Genomic DNA, 19,190 nt, shown 5'->3' on the forward strand with positions numbered 1-19,190 from the left:
AGTGACTGAAGAAGTCACTTGGACGAGCAACAAAACGTTTCTCCCAACTCAGTATTCATTTAGCGTAACTGTATTTGCACGATGGTTTCAGTCTTTTTTCTGTGATTGGATCTGATATTTCCCAGGATTTCACAAGTCTGTTGCTCATGACTGCATATTATATTAAGAACTTGCTATTTTAACTTCCAAACAGAGAGAATGGGTATTCCAGATATCAGTGTAGCAGATTGGAAAGAGGTAGTCTGTCCTGAACTAAGCCAAATGATCAAACTCACCAAAATGAGTCTACATGGCACAGTGGTGATGACTGGCCTGATCTAAAAAGAACATCAGGTATTAAAGTTCCAATTAAAGTGCTAAAAAAGAGAAAATGCACCATTCTTTTTTGTTTTTTTGTAATGTTAAATTCCAGTTTCACATCATGAATTGTGTTTATTGACTTGGTAAAGATAATTTATTCTACTTAGAATGGAAATACTAACCCATAATTTACATGCATCAAGAAATTGCTTATTATAAAGCAAATTATAAAGTTAATGAAACTGTCTGTAAAAATCTGTAAAAATCGCATCTGCATGAAATAAAACCACACTCTTCATGAAAATGGTGAAAATCACTTAAGAAAATAGCAGGAGTCTTCTGAGTGCAGGGATTTACAGGCAGTTGATTAAGTTTGTGATGGCAGGAAAAACAACAAGTAAATTAACAAGCAATTTCATTTGATTATTATTATAATAAGATTTTTTTTTGGGGGGGGGGTAACAACAATAACAATAATAATATTTATATTTATAATAATTAATGTAAAATAATAACAGTGTAACTTAACATCAATGGTACTAAGAGTAGCTGTAGATAATATTACATCTGTGGGATCATTATTGGTAATTCTTTCTCTAATGATTAAAATTTTATTTGTGAAGTTCATGAAGTCATTACTAGCTAACGTTAAAGGGATGGTTGGCTCAACAGAGCTCTGACTTTTTTCAGCCTGGCTACAGTGCTGAAGAGAAACACTGACAGACTCAAGTACAGTTTCTTTCCTAAAGCAATAACCGCCCTCAACTCACACATGCACTGACAAAACAGTTTCACCCCCCAAGGACTTCCCTCTATACACAGACTATGCAAACTACCATCATTACTGTGCAATATTTAATTCACATGCAATACCCCACACTGTAAATACATAACCCTATTTATTTCTTTAATATTTGTATATAGCGCCACAGAAACGGTTGATGTCTATATAGTGCTGCAGAACTGTGCACCTTCCCCCCTCTTTTTTTTCCCTACATGTCTGTACTGGGTAGGAGTTGCTCTGAATCTCATTGCACATGTGTATGTATAGTGACAATAAAAGGCATTCTATTCTATTCTTTTCTGTTGCATAGAAAGAGTCCTTGATAAATTCATAAATGCTCTCACAAATGCCGATCCAGTTAAAGTTCTTGTGGATAATGTCAAATGTTAACTACTTTTAATGGAATATTTCAATAATCATCACTTGCATCTGTATGTAAACTTTCAAAACAAATCTTTTTTTGTTTGTTTTTTTTTTGCAAGATTTTTGTAAGATTTGATCAAATATAAAAATATAAAAATATATTTTAAAAAAACCCCACACAAACATTGACCATATTTAGTGCCATATTTAGTGCCATACCATATTTAAAGCAGCTTCAGCTTGCTTTTGTTAGCAAACTGAATCTGAATCTACATGGAACAGAATAGAGCACAGACTTCTTGGATGAGCTGTTCCTTGCAGAAGGCCTTATTACTTGCCCTAATAGACACTAAAAGGCACCAAGACCACAGTCGATAGGTCCAGTTCAATATTCGCAGGGTCGAGCTTAGCAGGTGGCAATCAACCATGAGGGTCTGTGATGACCCAGCTGTCAGTCAAAGCACTCAGAGGCCAGCCGTGTTGCTTCAGTTCAGTTTGCAGGGATTCATTTACGCATAGATCTGTCCTGCCCCCGCAATTCAGTCAAGTTCAGGTCTTAACATCGACCAGGCCATTGCAACACCTTGATTCTTTCCTTTTATAGCCATTCTGTTATAGATTAGTGTCCTGTTGCATGACCCAGTTTCTGCCAAGCTTTATCTGTCAGACAGATAGCCTCACATTTGACTCTAAAATACTTTGGTACACACAGAGGTTAATGGTGAACTCCTCGTCTGGGTTTATGCCGTCTCCCCACTTTCCACTCTCCTCTGCTACACTTCACAAATATCCCAATAAAATCATTAATTTAATTATTTTTTTAGGAGTTTTGATCAGTTAGGAGTATAAAACACATGCTTTCCTTTGTCAAAAGAAGGAGCAGTAATATAGGCAATAGTTTATTTTGAATTTGTCACTTTAGGCATTTTTTATGTTGCTATCATTGTTAATCTAGATTAAAAAAAAACATGAGTAGAGCTCAAAACAAAAAAAACTGGCTGGATGTTAGCTATCTGAGTAGTGACCGATCCATGGAGGTGACTGGGTTCGTTTGAATATACGTTCAAGCTGATTAATGTTTTACAGGAATTTCAAACACTGAACTTGTGCTTATTTCATAAAAGGTTGATTATCAGTACTACAGTGATAACATGGCTTACAATAAAACTGCTGCTGTCATGAGATCTACTCTGAGATGACTACAGAAAAACTGTCCCGTTCGAACATCTACGTGCTTGAAATCTTCAAATATTTGTTGATGTGAACTCATTTTTATTCAATCGCTGACATGATTTCACAGACATTATAAACCTTCTTTATGACAGAAGTGTAATTTAATTTCAACACAGAGGCTGATAATCAGGTAAGACTTCTCCCAGAGAAGCTGCAACACCCTCAGCACTTTACATATGATGTTACATCAGTCCGTTTCTATCTTCCTGTGTTGACCAAAAGATTGTCTGGAGGATGACATTTTCTTATGACAAACCACTTTCACTGTATCCAGCGCTGCTTATCTGCTCTTCCCCTGTGGACACTGGATTTTGTAGCCCACCCTGTAGGCCTGCAGGTATACACGTGCCTGGTTTATCCTGAAAACACAACCACAATCACACAACTGTGTGATATTGTATTCTAATCAAACTGGATTAACACAACCTTTAACATATGTTAAATCATTTGCACATGTTAAACTCAGTCAAGCCTCGCTTTTCATTGCGTTATTGGAAACGCTTTAAAAATACTTTCACAGCATATTTAATCCAGTTAAGTGCAAAAGTAATTACATAAAGAATAGCTGACAGTAAAGTCCTTGAAAGTTCATTTCTTTGACAGGAAATTAAACCACGTTGTGATTAGGAAAAACTGCAACTGCTGCCAGATACTTCATGAATTAGTGTTGGAGAATCCAGGAGGAAAAACAGCTTACCTGTATTTAGTACAAAGCTGAACTCCGAAAGGTCCACAGCGGTCAACGTAGCTTTCCCTAAATGCTTTCCTCACCCCTCGAGCCATACTCACTACTGTAGTGACCACTGGGCATGTCCTAGGACACAAATAAGCACAAGACATGTATTGCAGTAAAGTGCTGTACCTGAAAAACTTGAGAACAACAGATGACCTCACATTTGACCCAAGAACACTTTGGTACACAGAGAAGTTTATGGTGAAATCGTCACCTCTCCACCACTGTGCTTGACAGTATCACGTGTTTGTTCTGATACACTGTGATTGTTATGTCAAAAGTGGTGCATTATCACCAAATATTTCCATTTTGAAATCGTCTGTCAAAAGGACACTGTTCCAAAGGTTTTCTGGTTTGTTCAGATGCAACTTTGCAAACCTAAGCCGTGCTGCCATGTACTTTTTGAAGAAACAGACATAAAGAGGGTTACATTTCTCTCCATGTGAGAAATCCTTCTCATAAATTTTAAGGGCTTGAATAATCAGGCCCCATCTTATTTAAAGACCTTATAGTACCGTATCAACCCATTAAAGCTCTGAGAAATGCACAGACTGACCTCAGTATGAATTTCTATAACTCCTGGGAAGATTGTGGCAATGTGTTAACACATGCCTGAATGCTCCAGACAATAATGCTGGTAACGCTGATTAACAGTTAATCAAAAGGCCTTTGATTAACAGGGCCAGGCTACTACTTTTTTTATTTTATTTCTGTGTTCACAGAGTCCTGTGAAAACTTTCTTTTGCATATGATTTTAGTTTTGTCCTGTTGGTTTTTTGTGTTTATTATTGTTTAATTACTTCAAGGCACTGATTGATGTTTTGGGGCTAATTTGCAAGCTAGTAAAACTCAAATTTGGGGATTTCAAATCCTCGATGAGATTTCGATTTTTTTTGTAATGCTGAGTTTTATATGGGGAGGTTTGTTTTTCCAAAAAGAATATTGATAATGTCGAATTATGAAATTTGCACCAGGTTATGTTTGGACAAATTAGGTCCACTGAAAATAATTAATTTTAGGAAAGATTAATATTTTGTTTGTAAAGGAAAATAGGAAAGTTTGACCAACAATGTAAATGATCTTGTACCACTTTGAATGACAGACTTTAACTGAAGCTAAACAGCGCTTACAGTTTGGGGGAAATGTTAATCCGAGACATTTAATATTGCTTGTGTGAAGGTGATTTGGTGGCATCACGTTATAGCACAGACAAGCTGGAAGAGGACCCCATAACACTGGAGGATCTGCGTGACAGCAAACAAACCCAAACACCAGGAAGGACACTAGCCAGCACAACCAGGCCGCCAGGGCGCATGCCCAGCAGCACAGGATGACCCAGCCCCACAGCCCCCCCCCCCCCCCCCCCCGTTTTGTGCTGGGTAGATTAAGTGAGGAATCATGTTTATTGGGGTCAATTAAATAACCAATTGTGAGGTGAATGTTTTCAATATAAATGCTGATGAGTACACATCTTCTTTCTGGGTCTTTCTGTGATTGTAGTTTTGTGAGAGAAATTAATTCTGTTGTTAATCAAAATAGCAGCTTCTCTATCCGGTGTTACAATTAGCTGTGAATATGTGGGGAAACTGCAGTGACTTCAATGCTGTACTTTTGTGTCTGTGTTTCTTGCAGTAGACTTGCATCTGACCATGGATTTATTAACTCTCTGAAAAGCCTTCAGTTGATACAATATTCTGTAGCAAGAGTACTGACAGGGACTAGGAAGAGGAACCAAATTTCTCTCATATGGTTTCTCTTTGTTGGCTCCCTGTTAAATCCAGAATTCAATTTAAAATCCTTCTCATAAAATACAAGGTCTTGAATAATCAGACCTTATCTTACCTAAAGACCTAATAGTACCATATCACCCCATTAAAGGCAAGGCAAGTTTATTTGTACAGCACAACTCAACAACAAGGTGATTCAAAGTGCTTTACAGAGACATTAGAAACAAAAACAAATAAAAGCATGATTTAAAATTGATTAAAACAAGCAAACAAACAAACAAACTGATTAACAAACAAACAAACAAAACAGGATATAAAATCAAAACAGATAAAATCAGAACAGTAGATAAAATCAGTAGTTAAATGTAAGTTTTGAAATTTAAGCTTAAAGTGTGGATTTGGTGCTTTATTCAAATGCAGCTGAGAACAGGTGAGTCTTCAACCTGGATTTAAATAAACTGAGTGTTTCAGCTGATCTGAGGCTTTCTGGGAGTTTGTTCCAGATATAAGGAGCATAAAAGCTGAATGCAGCTTCTCCGTGTCTGGTTCCGACTCTGGGAACTGATAAAAGACCGGATCCAGATGACCTGAGGGATCTGGAAGGTTCATACTGGGTCAGGAGGTCACTGATGTATTTTGGTCCTAAACCATTCAGAGCTTTATAGGCCAGCATCAGAACTTTAAAGTCTATCCTCTGACGGACAGGCAGCCAGTGTAAGGACCTCAGAGCTGGACTGATGTGGTCCACTTTTTTGGTCTTAGTGAGGACTCGAGCAGCAGAGTTCTGAATGAGCTGTAGTTGTCTGACTGATTTTTTAGGTAGACCTGTAAAGATGCTGTTACAGTAATCAAGCCTACTAAAGATGAATGCATGGACTAGTTTTTCCAGGTCCTGTTGAGACATCAGATCTTTTATCCTTGATATATTCTTGAGGTGATAGTAAGCTGACTTTGTTATTGTCTTAATGTGTTTTTCTAAGTTTAGGTCTGCGTCCATCACTACACCCAAATTTCTCACCTGGTTTGTGGTTTTTAGATGTATAGATTGAAGTTCTCTGGTGACCTGTAATCGTTTTTCTTTGGCGCCAAAGACTATTACCTCAGTTTTGTTTTTGTTTAGCTGGAGAAAATTGTGGCACAATCAGTCATTGATTTCCTCAATGCATTTACCAAGAGCCTGTACAGGGCCTCGGTCTCCTGGTGACATTGTGATATATATTTGTGTGTCATCTGCATAGCTGTGGTAGTTTATTTTGTTGTTCTTTATAATCTGTGCCAGTGGGAGCATGTAAATTAAAGCACTTCACTCTGTGAGATATGTTATGTATGGATGCTGTAGAAGTTACTGATACTCACAGTCTCTCACAGCGCAGGCCTGCAGTGCCCTCGGGACAGGTACAAGTGTTGTGAGGGCTGCATGTGCCTCCATGTTGACAGGGTGGCACACAGGGTGTAGTCACCGCTGCAGACACAGCACACAGCATGATCCTTTGTACACATACTGTATATGTACACATTCTTCCACACTCATGGACTAACCTTGTTCACAGAGCTCTCCAGTGAAAGCTTTGGTACAGCGGCACCGGTTGAGGCCCACACACACGCCACCATTTATGCAAGGTTTCTGGCACACAACAGGCTCTGATCAAGACAGAAAAAAGAATGCATAAATCCAAACACATTGAGTCTTCTTATTAAACATGGAGCATAGATTATTTAGAGGATTTGGGCAGTTATAAATTACACAATGAGCAGAACATACATTTATCAACAACAGTGTAAGAACAAAAGGCTGGACGGTGTTTCCACAGAAGTGGTCTGCGCTTTGTGTTTACGTCCTTTTTGTGCTGATTCTGAAGCTGCAGGTTTTTATTTCTCTTGAAACAATATTGACTGAACCAGCAGCAAAAGAAGATCCAAACTACGCTTCACATAAACATCGTCATGAATTCACTCTGACTTTTGCTGTTTTGCTTCCACCACGATAAAAATCACACTTCATGCAAATCTTTTTCCTGCATTATTCGCACAAGTCTACCGTTGTTTACAGGCTGTCGGCCGCTGTTTTTTTCCTTTTACCAACTTCCGAAAACAAAGCCTCATTTCTGCTGTTCAATACTGAACAAATTTAAACTTATGCAAAATTGCGAAACGCTCAGCTGTGTCTCTAAAACCTCTGTAACTTTGCTCTGCTTCACTTCAGCAGCATCAGGTAATGTTCATATGTTGATTAATGGTTTTCTTTCGTTTTTGATCTACTGCAGAATATTTTTATATTTATTTTTATGTGTTTTATCCTCAGCTACTTTGACACAAAGGCATCTGCTGTGATGCTCACACCTTTGATAAAGTCTCACAAATGTCAGCTTTCTTTTTATAGATATAAAAATCTGGAAATGTACTGATGCATGATCTGAATTATTATATTTCTGACTGTCTGAGGCAAAATTTCCCCGAATCAAATCAAATTGAATCGAATTGTGGATCGAATCGATTCGAGACCTTGTGAATCGGAATCGAATCAATTCTAGAAATCAGTGACGATACCCAGCCCTAATGGTGAATCACCGGTGCATGATTAGAAGCAGGTGCGCGGGCCAAAAGCAGAAGCTCTCAGTGAGCTCCGCCCAGGCAGAGCGATGAGAGAGAGCAAAACCAAAACACATGTAGCCTTGCAGGGCTGGCCGGGTAGACACAGAGACCATGACAGTAATGACATTTTCCCACTTAAAAACACTGTTACTGATTGGAGAAATAAAAGCTCCAGATGAAAGTCTGGACATTAGAAACGTGTTGATTATGAAGCTATGCACTGGCAGACACCACCGCATGTTATGATTGAAGGGCTTAGCTCTACACCACTGACACAGAAGAAAAATGTGAAGATTTTCAATAATTACTGAATATGCTCTGAAATGCCAGGTGACAAAACAGGATGGAACAATAAACGCTGCATATTTGTCGGTGTCTGGTTTCAAATATAAGAGAAAGAGTCCAGAAATACGTCACATGATTGCTTCTCTCCACCCGTAAGCACATCGAATGAAAAACATCTCATCTTATTTGGTCAACGACAACAACAACAGCAGAGTAGTGCAACAATGGAAACAAACAGCAAGCAACAGGGAGAAGAAGAAACCACGGGAAACCATGCTGCATCCACTGGTGTCAACATCTAATTTCACATCCAATATCACACTAAAGCCTCCAGCTGCACAGAAGCAAATCCCACTCACTGCATAGAGGAAAGTAATCCGAAGACATGAGAAGCTTTATATTACTGTTTTTTTTTAAATAAACACAAGTGGTTGTTAAAATTACATCCATGATCATTTGTAACTTACTGTGTAAACATGGTTTGATCATATTTTAGTCTGAATATATTTTAATTATGCAGGAAAAGCTACACAGAGATACAGTAACAGAGAATGACTGATCTCACCTATCTGGCATCGAGCTCCTTGCCATCCACCAACACATGTGCATTTGTTGACGTCCACACATCTTCCCCCATTTTGACAGGCAGGAGTGCAAAGGGCTACAAAATGCAAAATAATATAGTAACACGCAGTCTGTGCAGAAAAATGTCTTCATGCTTTTTTTGTTTTTCTGCCATCCTATAGCCCATATTTTACCAGAAACTGTTTGGAGGCAGGTGGATGGGTAGATCTCGGTGGTGCCTACACACCTGGGATAATTTATTGTATTACATTACTCACGCAAGAGGCACTGGGGGCCAGTGTAGTCGGAGGGACACTGGCAGGTGTCAGGTCCCACACAGCGACCACCGTTGGCACAAGGAAACTCACACACAGCTGAGAAGAGACACGAAGAAAAGTCAAAGCTAACAATCAGATGTCGAATCCAGAAGAAAATGGCATTGTGACACACACGTCACCTGTGCACATGCATTTATACATGCATGGATATATGTACCAGTGCCTCTTTGTCTTAGGTGAGTGCAGAACATCTTATAAAAGCATTTTCTGGGCAACACATTGATGTAAACAGTGCTTCTAAACACTGTCCACTCTATTTATTTGATGTAACACCTGTCCCTCTGATCCCCAAAGGCAGTGTACCTGTGTGGCAGCCTGCTCCTGTCCAGCCGCGAAGACACAAACACTCGTTCCAGCGCATACAGGTACCTCCATGAGCGCAGGGAGGGGAGCACATGGCTGAAACATGCAACGAAAAGGGCTATAATACTCCTCTTTGCATTAAAACCTTATACTAACCTCAAAGGACACCGAAAAGTGCACAAAAAAAGAGACACAAATTAACTTTAATATTCCTGTGAAAAAACATTTTAATTATATATATATATTATGTGCAACGTTTATTGTACCTGAGCAGCCCACTCCAGGATAGCCTGGAGGACAGTCGCAAATGTTCGGGGCAACACACACTCCATAGTTCTGACAAGGGGGGTCGCACACAGCTGGAAAGGCAGAGATGCTAATAAAGATAAGTGAAGGAATTGAAATAAATCTATTTTTAGATTTTTAAAAAGTCCTTAACACTACATAAGATTATGTTTGACTCACGCTGGCACTTGGTGGGGTCATCTTTTCTAACTATATAGCCCTCCTTGCAGGTGCAGTTAAACCCACCAGGATGATTCACACACAGCTGCTCGCAGCCTCCATTAGTGAAGTCCTCACACTCGTTCACATCTCATGACAGAAGACAGAAGGAGGGCAATTAAACATTAAACCTACGTGACAGTTGCTTAATTTATGGTTGGCTAAGTGACAAGGCATGCCCGCCTCTGTATTCATTCAAGGGAGTCGTTAGTCCATAACAGACTATCAAACTATCAAATTTCCTTTTTTATGAATAGCTTCATGAAAAGAAATCACATGGCGAATGCAACGCAAATGAGAAGCCGATCTAATCTCTGAAAGCCTCTCTGGCTCTTTAGCCTTTACAAAATTGCTGTGTGGATAATCTACAGTCATCAGCCACTTTTGCTAGTACTGGGTTTTGCCTTAATTCTTCAAAGCACAGATTCAACAAGGTGCTGAAAACGTTCCTCAGAGATTTTGGGTCTCAACTGGCATGACTGCATTGCACAGTTGCTGAAGAATTGTCCGCTGCACATCCTTGATGTGAAGGGCCTATTCCACGACATCCCAAAGGTGCTCTATTCATTATGATTATGTATCATGACATAATCTGAGCTTTCTCACATAGCGCATCATCCTATGAGAAGCAGCCATCGGAACATGGTAAGCCTGTAGTCAGAACGGGATGGACATGAAAAAATACTCAGGTATACAAAACAATGCTCAGCTAATACTAAGGGGTTCAAAATGTGTCAAGGAAACATCTTCTACACCACTGCACCGTCACCAGCCTCAATTACTGATACAAGGATGGATCCATGCTTTCCTCTTGTTTATGCTAAATTACTCACAGCAGAAATCAAGATTTATCAGACGGGTGGTCTGTGGGAATTCTAGCTTCAGTTTCCTGTTGTCAGCTGACAGGAGTGGCAGAGTGATGCCCTGCTGTCGTAGCCCATCTGCTTCAAGGTTACACGTTGTTTGTTCAAAGATGCTCGTCTGCATACTTTGTTTGTAACAAGTGATGTTAGATTATTCTGTTATTATATGTTACCTTATATATGTAATCAAAGTAGTTGAATTAGAATACTGCTGTAGATCACATTATACCCTTTAATATAGAGTGTGTGAGCTGTATGTAGTTTAGTTCTCGTTATACTTTTGAGTTAACAGAACATATTCACATATTAGTTCATTAGATAAATGTGCATCACTCTGTATCCTTGATCTGCTGGGAATGTGTTACACTGTTTTCTTGACATGCTTAATTGTTGAATCATGAAGAGAAGGTTGTAAGCAGGAGACTCTGTGTCTAAAGACAGGGGAGATAGATAGACCACATTCCACACCCCCACCTTACAGAAAGCAGAGAAACAACTGCCGAGGTCATAACTTAGGCGCTGTAACAGAGAAAGAATGTGATGTTTTGGCTTTTACGACTAGCTGGGGGCCACTAGAGACTATAAAAAGCTGAGCAACCCGTCACCATTTTGAGACATGTGCCTGACCCTCTGGTAGCATCTCTCCCGTCCGGACGTTGTAATGCTCTGACTGTTGAATTGTATGGAAATAAATGATTGTTGATTGAGCATTGATACACCGAGTATTGTCCCTCCTTCAGCCCAAAGATTCAAAGAATTGGGAGATTTCAACAACTTGGTGCCGTGACCCGGATTCGAACCGGGGTTGCTGCATTATTTCAGTTACTGGTGTCTTTCAATTAGTTTAAAGCCGTCTGGCCATTCTCCTCTGACCTTTGTTATCAACGTGGCATTTTTACTGCCAAGAGAACTGTCACCCTCTTTCTCTTTTTCAGACCTTTCTCTGCAAACCCCAGCGATGGATGTGCTTAAGAAACCCTCAGACAAGTCTGTCTGGCACCAACAACCATGCCATGTTCAAAGTAATTTAAATCACCTTTCATCCTCATTCTGATGCTCAGTTTGAACTTTAGCAGGTTGTCTTGACCACATCTGCATCCGTGAATGTAAAAAATGTCTTATACAGTCTTTGGTCTACATGCCTAGAAGCACTTAGATATTTGCATTAATGGGCAGTTAAAGAGGTGTACCCAATAAAGTGGCTGGTGAGTGTATTTCTGCTGGATTCAAGAGATGGTAAAGTCATTTTAATTATTATTTTGATATTAGGCGTTATATGAAAAAGGATATCAGGGCTTGTTGCACTGATACGATCTCATAACTATGGAAGCCTGTTTCCATAACTCAAAATCTTTCTCAAAATTTTGACTTATAAACTCGAGATTTTGAGAAAAGTAACTTGAAATTGTAATCTATGTGAATGACATAATTTTCTTATTACCCAGAAGGATATGGCGCAGAGGAATGTACACATAAACCAGATCGCAACAAATTGGTGCTTTCGAGAGTGCGTTTGCTGATAGTAACGCCATGTGATTCAGCTAATAATAAAGTGCTGGCAGTGAACATGAACTCTCACCCACACAGCTCCTCGCGTCTTCGTCCAATTGCCAGCCAGCTTGACAGCTGCACTGAACGTGGCCCTCAGCCCTTACAGTGCACATATGGTCACAACCACCATTTCTCAGCTTACAGGATGTAGCATCTTTTTGGGTAAAAAAAAATAATAATAATAATTTTTAGCTTGGTACACAGAAATACTGAACAATAAAGAAGACTGCGTGAACTTGCTATTTCAGCTTTTAAAATGGGAAATTTGGTGCTATGCTTCTTCTTTTTGATAGAAGAAGCAATGTTTTGACTGCTGATCAGAAGGAAAAAACATATTTAGCTGTGTCATGTCACATTAAAAGATTTGATCTTGATGAAAAATCTGTGTTAAAACACCAGGACAAGAGTTCTTAATAAGATTTTTTTATTCAGATTTGAAAGAAGTGCCTACCTTCTGTTTTGTTTTTTTAAAATAATTATATATTTTTGTACACAAAAGACTGTAATGTCAACTCTGTAATCAAACTTACTCCTGCAGTTTAGGTTGTCTATGTCTAACAGCAGAGGAGGGGGGCAATGGCAAGTATGTCCCCCTGGAGAATTAGTGCAGGTGTGGGAACAGCAGCCATTCTGGAGTTTACATTCATCGATGTCTATGTACACAAACCCACACACAGAAACACACAGATCATAAACATCATGTTTGGACAGCTCTCTCTTATGCATGCAACAGATTCCTCACAGTCTGGCTTTCTCATCTCACTAATTTTCCAAAATGTGCCCTCAGGACAACTACTTCCAGAGTGTCTGCACAGAAAATATGCACAAGAAAAACCAGAATCACATGCACCAAAATAATTAGCAAGAGATAAGACATATTCATGGCAGATTACTACTGATGCTTGGCATGTTTAAATGACCGAAAATGATTGGGTAAACAGCAGTGAGTGTTTAAGAGGGACTGACCCACGCAGGTGTGGCCATCAATATGCAGCTGGTAGCCGGGTCTGCAGGAGCAGTGGAAAGAGCCCTGAGTATTGATGCAAATGTGCTCGCAAGTCCCATTTAGTCCCACACACTCATCCACATCTGGAGAGATCAGCAACATTTAGATTACTCTTGCGCCATGGCAAAACATGAAATAGATTCAGCACAAGGACTCATTTAGACTTGAAATAAACATCTGAAATTCTATTAGCACAAAATTGCACAAACCTGGAATACCAGCTAAGTGCAGAGTGACTGAATGGAGAGAGCAACAATGGCTATGTCTTTTGAGAATGATGCAGAAGCCCACAGAGATGATCTCTGCTGCCCTCTGTTGACTAGCCGCACTATGACTTGACCTTAGAACCTCGTCTCTAGGAAATACAGCAACTGTGTTTAGGTTTCAATTTAATGGTTACTGTGTGTAACTAATTAAAATGAAGAGGACGGTTACATTTTAACTACTGTACTGCCCATCTGATTGGCTGTTATGGTGGGTGGTGCAGCACATTTTAGACTGCAGTTTGTTTTACTTCACTCATCAATAATAAAGGCAGTTTAAAGGTCTCACAGCCATGCACTGTGACACTTTAGCAATTTCATACATTTACTGCAAGCAAAAATATGATGCAAGGATCTAATAAAAATGTGTATGACATCAGATTTGACATATACAGACTGTACAATAATAACAATAATAGTAATAACAGAGGTCTTGATCCATAGCTGTAGTTCCCGATCTATTTTTTTGCATGCTTCTGCTGCCATTCCCGTTTGTTCACTTAATCTGTTTGGTTTGGACGGTGTTATATCATCATCATCATCATCAGAGGTCATCCTAAATTTCTGAATTTTGTCCTGGACTACATTTGGTCACAATAACAAATAAACTCCTCTGACAGTAGCAAAGCCCACATTTTAGAGTTAATGCAAACAATATACCCAATACTTGGATTATATGGAGCTTTAGAGAATAAGCAGAGGGGAACAGGTAGACACAATCATGTGACAAATAAAATTTTCACAAGACTATGCAGTCAAATGAAAAAGTAAGCAAACCCCATTATTCAGCAGCTTGTAGAACCGCTGTTAGCAGCAATAACTTCATTTCAGCACCTCGATTCTCTCCTTTTCTCTCCATTGTTGTAGGTTTGCTGTTCTGCTTGGAATCATTGCCCTGTTTCATGACCTAATTTGAGCCAAGCTTTAGCTGTGAGGTCGACTCAGGTCCTGCGGCTGCAAAACAAGCCTAAATCATCAACTCACGTATACCAACTGTCAAGCACCATCCACCATGGTGCTTGACAGTTTGTATTAGCCATTTGCACACATGGTGTGTTTGATCTTTACCAAATGTGGCACTGTGCATTACGGAGTAACATCTCAGGAATTGGCCAGTATTTACATTAAGGGTGTGCTTACTTTTTCAGTAGATCCACAAACGAGTTGATTCTGATTATTTATAGAACACATTTCACAATAATAAAAGTTGTACAACTGTTAACCCACAGCAAGAATTAAGAAGCCTATTTTCTAAAAAGTCAAACTTTTTTTTTTTAAAGTAACATAAGAAAAAGTCATGCTTACTCATGCCTACTTTAATAACATCCTACTACAGCCTGCCTTTTACCTGTGCAGCTGTGTCTGTCCGGGTCCAGCTGGTAACCCGAGGCACACTGGCAGCTGTAGCTTCCTGGCTCATTGGTGCAGTTGTGTTCACAGCGACCATTGTTCACAACACACTCATCAATGTCTGTAAACAAGCACATGTAATGCTCATACAGAGAAAGTAATGCTTACATGATACAAGTGGGTAACAACAAACACACACACCCACCCCTTACCCACCAAAACAAGAGTGTCCATCGCCGTTGAAGCCCTGGTAACACTGACAGAAATACGACCCGATGATGTTACCGCACCGAGCGTTGGCGTCACACGTGTGACCACCAGATACACACTCATTCTCATCTGAAGACAGACAGAGAGCCGGTTCATTTCTATTCAGTGAAGCTTGTACTACCACTTGGGATAATTTTAATGGAAGGGATAACAGCAAGCATTAAAACACGCGCACACAAGGAAGCTGACCCCGTCCACAGGAAACAGAGTTTTCCACGGAGGGACGTCAGCACTAATTGCTTACCTTCACAGTGTGTGCCGTTTCCCCGGTAACCCGGTCGACAAACACACTCGTAGCTCCCAAGCGTGTTCTCACATACGCTCCGTCCATCACACGCCACGGGACTCTCTATACATTCATCCACATCTGGGACAGAGACAAAAGGACAGAATAGTTTAGTGACATGGATACAACATATGACTTCTTCTTCTATGCATTGTTGACGCAATTTGCAATTAAAAATTATTTCATCTAGAGAAAAGGAAATTTAATTCCTGCAAAGCACTCCCTTAATTTACTGGCAAGCAATAAAGGTACGAAGTCATTTTCATGTCAACAACCTTGTTTTAAATAACTGTCACTGAACCACTTTGGGAAGCTGTGGTAATAGATTTTTTTTCTTTTTCTTCTTTTAATTCCCCTTTAGTCCATTTAACATTGCTACTTTCTGACAGTAGTGGTAAAATCATAGTACATAATCAAGCACAGCGCAGATGTTACTATGAAAATTTAAGCCATGAAAAGTAGGCACAGAAAGCACATCATGCCTTGGCACACAGAGTAACCTGGGTACACAGGATGTGCTGGAGGACCAGGGGCGCAAAGAAGTCGAAAAGAAAGTGAACAGACTTCTTTTTTTTTCTTTACAGAACAAAAGAGGAAATCAGCCTTTAACGTGAGGGTGAAAGAGGGACAGGAGCATATATAAGCAGGCAAAGCAGCAGATTGAAGCTGTATCTTGCTGCAAAGCATTTCTCTCTGTCAGACAAAGTTCTTACTTTGCAGAAACTCAAATGAAGTATGTTAAAAATTCAAAACACCAGATCAAATCTGGACATCGGCCTTTTTCAGTCGTGGTGATGTTTAATGATTTACCGACACAGGCAGCAGTCTCTGCTCTGAAGCCCAGCTGGCACTGGCATGAAAAGCTGCCAGGAGTGTTAACGCACACATTTCCCAGCTCGCGGCGACACAGCTCCTCAAAGCTGCACTCATCCACATCTACAGAGGAGTAACACCAATAAATTATAAGATAAATGGCCAAGTTTAACAGATGCAAACATTTAAGTCATCCCGGGTTATGATGTAGCGTGTCAGCCTGTATTTTATGCTGATATACATTTGGATGTACATGCATATTTTATCAAAACGCACACCAGACTTCAACATTAACCTCACCTACACAGCCTCGCCCATTTGTAGCCATTACATATCCCTCATGGCACGAACAGGTGAAGGAGCCAGGTGTGTTTTTGCACTCAGCCTCGCCTTGACAGGCCTGCAGGCCTGTCACAGCGGCCAAAGCACACTCATCAACATCTGCAAGACCCATAAGAAACACGTAAATTATGATCATACTAAAGAGGCGCTGTGAAAAATTTCTGAAAACCTGCATCGGACATTTCTTTTCCCCCCACAAACACACACACACAAATAGAAAAACACACACAGAGGTTGACGAACCCTGGCACCCGTCAGAACCCATCAGGTAACCACGGAGACAGCTACACGAGTAAGAGCCGGGGTTATTAATGCAGCTGGCATGGAGGTCACATGGTCCTGGTCTCTCTCCTTCGCACTCATCAACATCTGTCCAACAGAGATAATACGCTTAATCTAACTCAGACACCTGCAGTTTTACATGGTGATGTCAAGCTGACAAAAATATATGAATAATATATAACACAGCTCTGAAATATTAAATGCTAAAGTTTTGTAAATAAATTATAATGCAGTTAGATCAGCTGGTAGCTTGTTTCTCATCACTCATGCTTGCTTCTGAAAATTTGCGCAGTACAGTTAAAAGTTTAAACACAACCGTGATACTAATACACATTAATATTTTCCAAGAGAGGTTTAATGAGCCTGCGTGCAATTTTGTTCACTGGGCTCATGTAACGTAGCGTACCTCTATGTTGTGTTGCATTGCTGTAAATGTTAAAAACTCAAAGATGTCAAAAGCATTTTTATTTTTTTTGTGATTTTACAATTCTACAAAAAGCACTTTCCCAGTTTTGATCACTTCTTACCTTTACACTCAGCTGCTCCTTCCAAGGTGAAGCCCTTGGGGCAAGTACAGTTGTCACCATCCTTTACCATGATGGATGGACAGATGCAGACATTGCTGCTCTCATGCATCAGCTGGTTTCCTGGACACTGTGGAGCAAGGCTAGAGTTTGGGGAAGTTGTGGTGGTCAAAGGAGCTGCTAATGCAAAGAAAAAGAGGGAGCTGCTGAAAGGAAATGCTGAAATGTAAGACACAGCACAACAAAAGAGAGAAAAAATAAACACAACAAAAGACAAAATGACCAAAAAAACCCCAAAAAACTCACAGGTTGTAGGTGTGTGGCTTGGTGTTGGTTCACTGACATTTCTGAGTGCACTCTCGTTCACCTGGGTCTGCAGCAGGAAAAGGCAACAAACTGAGATTTATTTATAGTCTGATGCTGTCAGACTAACATACATGTAAGAAGCCTTCCTAAACCACTTGCCTGGCTCTTAGTGAACACTGTGTGTTTCACTAACTTGTTGTCATTTTCCTGAGGGCTGCTCAGAGGTTCAGCCACGGACATCAGCAGCAGGCCTGCTGACAGGAGAGTCCAGAGGTGAGCCATCACCTGAATCTGTGTGGAGAGGAAGAGGAGAAGATGAGGTTACTCAGCCATCAATAAACCAGAGTTTAAAAATAGATAAAATGACACAGAGCATTTCATAGTTACTGTAAAGGTGCTCACCTATTGAAAACACAGAGGCACACAGACACACAGTGCATGTCCGGGCAGGCAAAACAACAGCACGAGGGGGGGAAAGAGCACTCTGTTATTAAGTTAACCCCCGAGGCTGTCTGCACTGAACAAAAGAGACTTACATCACAGATCACACTGAAATGTGTCTAATTTAACTGAGAAGATCAGTTTTGGCAGCATCTGTATTATCCCGAAACTCTTTGCGAGAACAGCTAAAAGAAGGCGATAAAAACAAATGCGGGACTAACTGTTTCTGTGAGTTGGTGCGAAGCAAAAGATGCGTAGAAGTCGCGTAAATCGACGTACCTGGGTTTAGATTTACTCTTAAGTAGAGGGCTCGGGAACACTGAGGTTTCCAGAGGCCACAAAGCGATCCGGTTCTACAGTGTATCTTCTGCAGAGACGAGGTGCTCATGCAGACGCACGCCAGCTCTGTCAAGAATAGGGGGGCTGTACGATCCTGCAGTGACTCCACATCCTGTCCCGGAGCTCTGCACTTCCCATTCCACAAATCCCAAATCACCGCAAACAGGCAGCAAAAGGCTGGCCTGGAGGCTGCTTTAAACCCTGGCGTGGATGTCATAAACGAGCCCCGGAACAAGGGAGGCCAAATCCTTGCAGCTCAGCTTCCCTGGGCGGTTCATACAAACACGCCAAAGTAGAATCAGACTGATCAGAGCGAAAGATGAAAGCTCAACCGCTTCAGCTCACCTTATGCAAATATCAGATGGTTTAGAAATAGTTCTGTCATAACTTGGGACTGTGATAAGTGGGGTTCTCAAGGGGTCTAATCATTTGGCTTAACTGTAAAAAAAAATACCCCCTACAGGGCATTCCACATAGGCCACTGCACCCTGCACCTCACAGGAGAGTGAAGCACAGACCCCCCCTTATTAAAAAAGCCTTTTCCTTCAGGATATTGAGTGAAAAAAACCCTCACAAATCACAGTTCTCTGAATTTCACTGACTCATTGTTATTTTTCCCATAAAGCTTTTTTCTTATTTTTCTGTGCACATTTCAGTCACAGCTTTAAAAAAAACGTATTTTTACAGAGCTCATCTTGTAGCTCACATCAGACCTACTACTTTAATGTCTCTCCTGTGAGTGACAGACAGACATGATAAAGAAAACCTTTATGTTCCTGCTTCAGTAGTCACTTTAATAAAGGGTGAATCTAACGAATCACAGAAACT

At 40.3% G+C, this 19,190-nt stretch overlaps 1 protein-coding gene across 5 annotated transcripts; it reads right to left on the bottom strand.

Annotated features, from left to right (window-relative positions):
- Positions 1-2,333: 2,333 nt before the first annotated feature.
- On the bottom strand, positions 2,334-18,604 carry si:ch211-221n20.8 (uncharacterized). 5 transcript variants are annotated; one of them, XM_004555035.4, is made up of 23 exons: positions 18,303-18,604; positions 17,985-18,099; positions 17,742-17,873; positions 17,583-17,649; positions 17,280-17,456; positions 16,714-16,839; positions 16,429-16,569; positions 16,126-16,251; positions 15,274-15,396; positions 14,976-15,098; positions 14,758-14,880; positions 13,107-13,229; positions 12,671-12,793; positions 12,169-12,294; positions 9,688-9,816; positions 9,489-9,581; positions 9,223-9,318; positions 8,860-8,955; positions 8,583-8,678; positions 6,680-6,781; positions 6,497-6,602; positions 3,378-3,494; positions 2,334-3,039 (listed from the first exon to the last, which is right to left on the bottom strand). In XM_004555035.4, the coding sequence occupies exons 3-23, from the start codon at positions 17,862-17,864 to the stop codon at positions 2,961-2,963; spliced, it is 2,415 nt and encodes an 804-aa protein (XP_004555092.1). In that variant the 5' UTR covers positions 17,865-17,873; positions 17,985-18,099; positions 18,303-18,604; the 3' UTR covers positions 2,334-2,960. The 5 variants fall into 5 exon arrangements, with proteins under 5 accessions (XP_004555092.1, XP_004555093.1, XP_004555091.1 ...); XM_004555036.5 differs by lacking the exon at positions 17,985-18,099 and having other exon boundaries at positions 17,280-17,453; XM_004555034.5 differs by lacking the exon at positions 17,985-18,099.
- Between the last annotated feature and the right edge of the window lie 586 nt (positions 18,605-19,190).

This window comes from Maylandia zebra, linkage group LG23, assembly GCF_041146795.1.
Source record: "Maylandia zebra isolate NMK-2024a linkage group LG23, Mzebra_GT3a, whole genome shotgun sequence".
NCBI classification, from domain to species: Eukaryota; Metazoa; Chordata; class Actinopteri; order Cichliformes; family Cichlidae; genus Maylandia; species Maylandia zebra.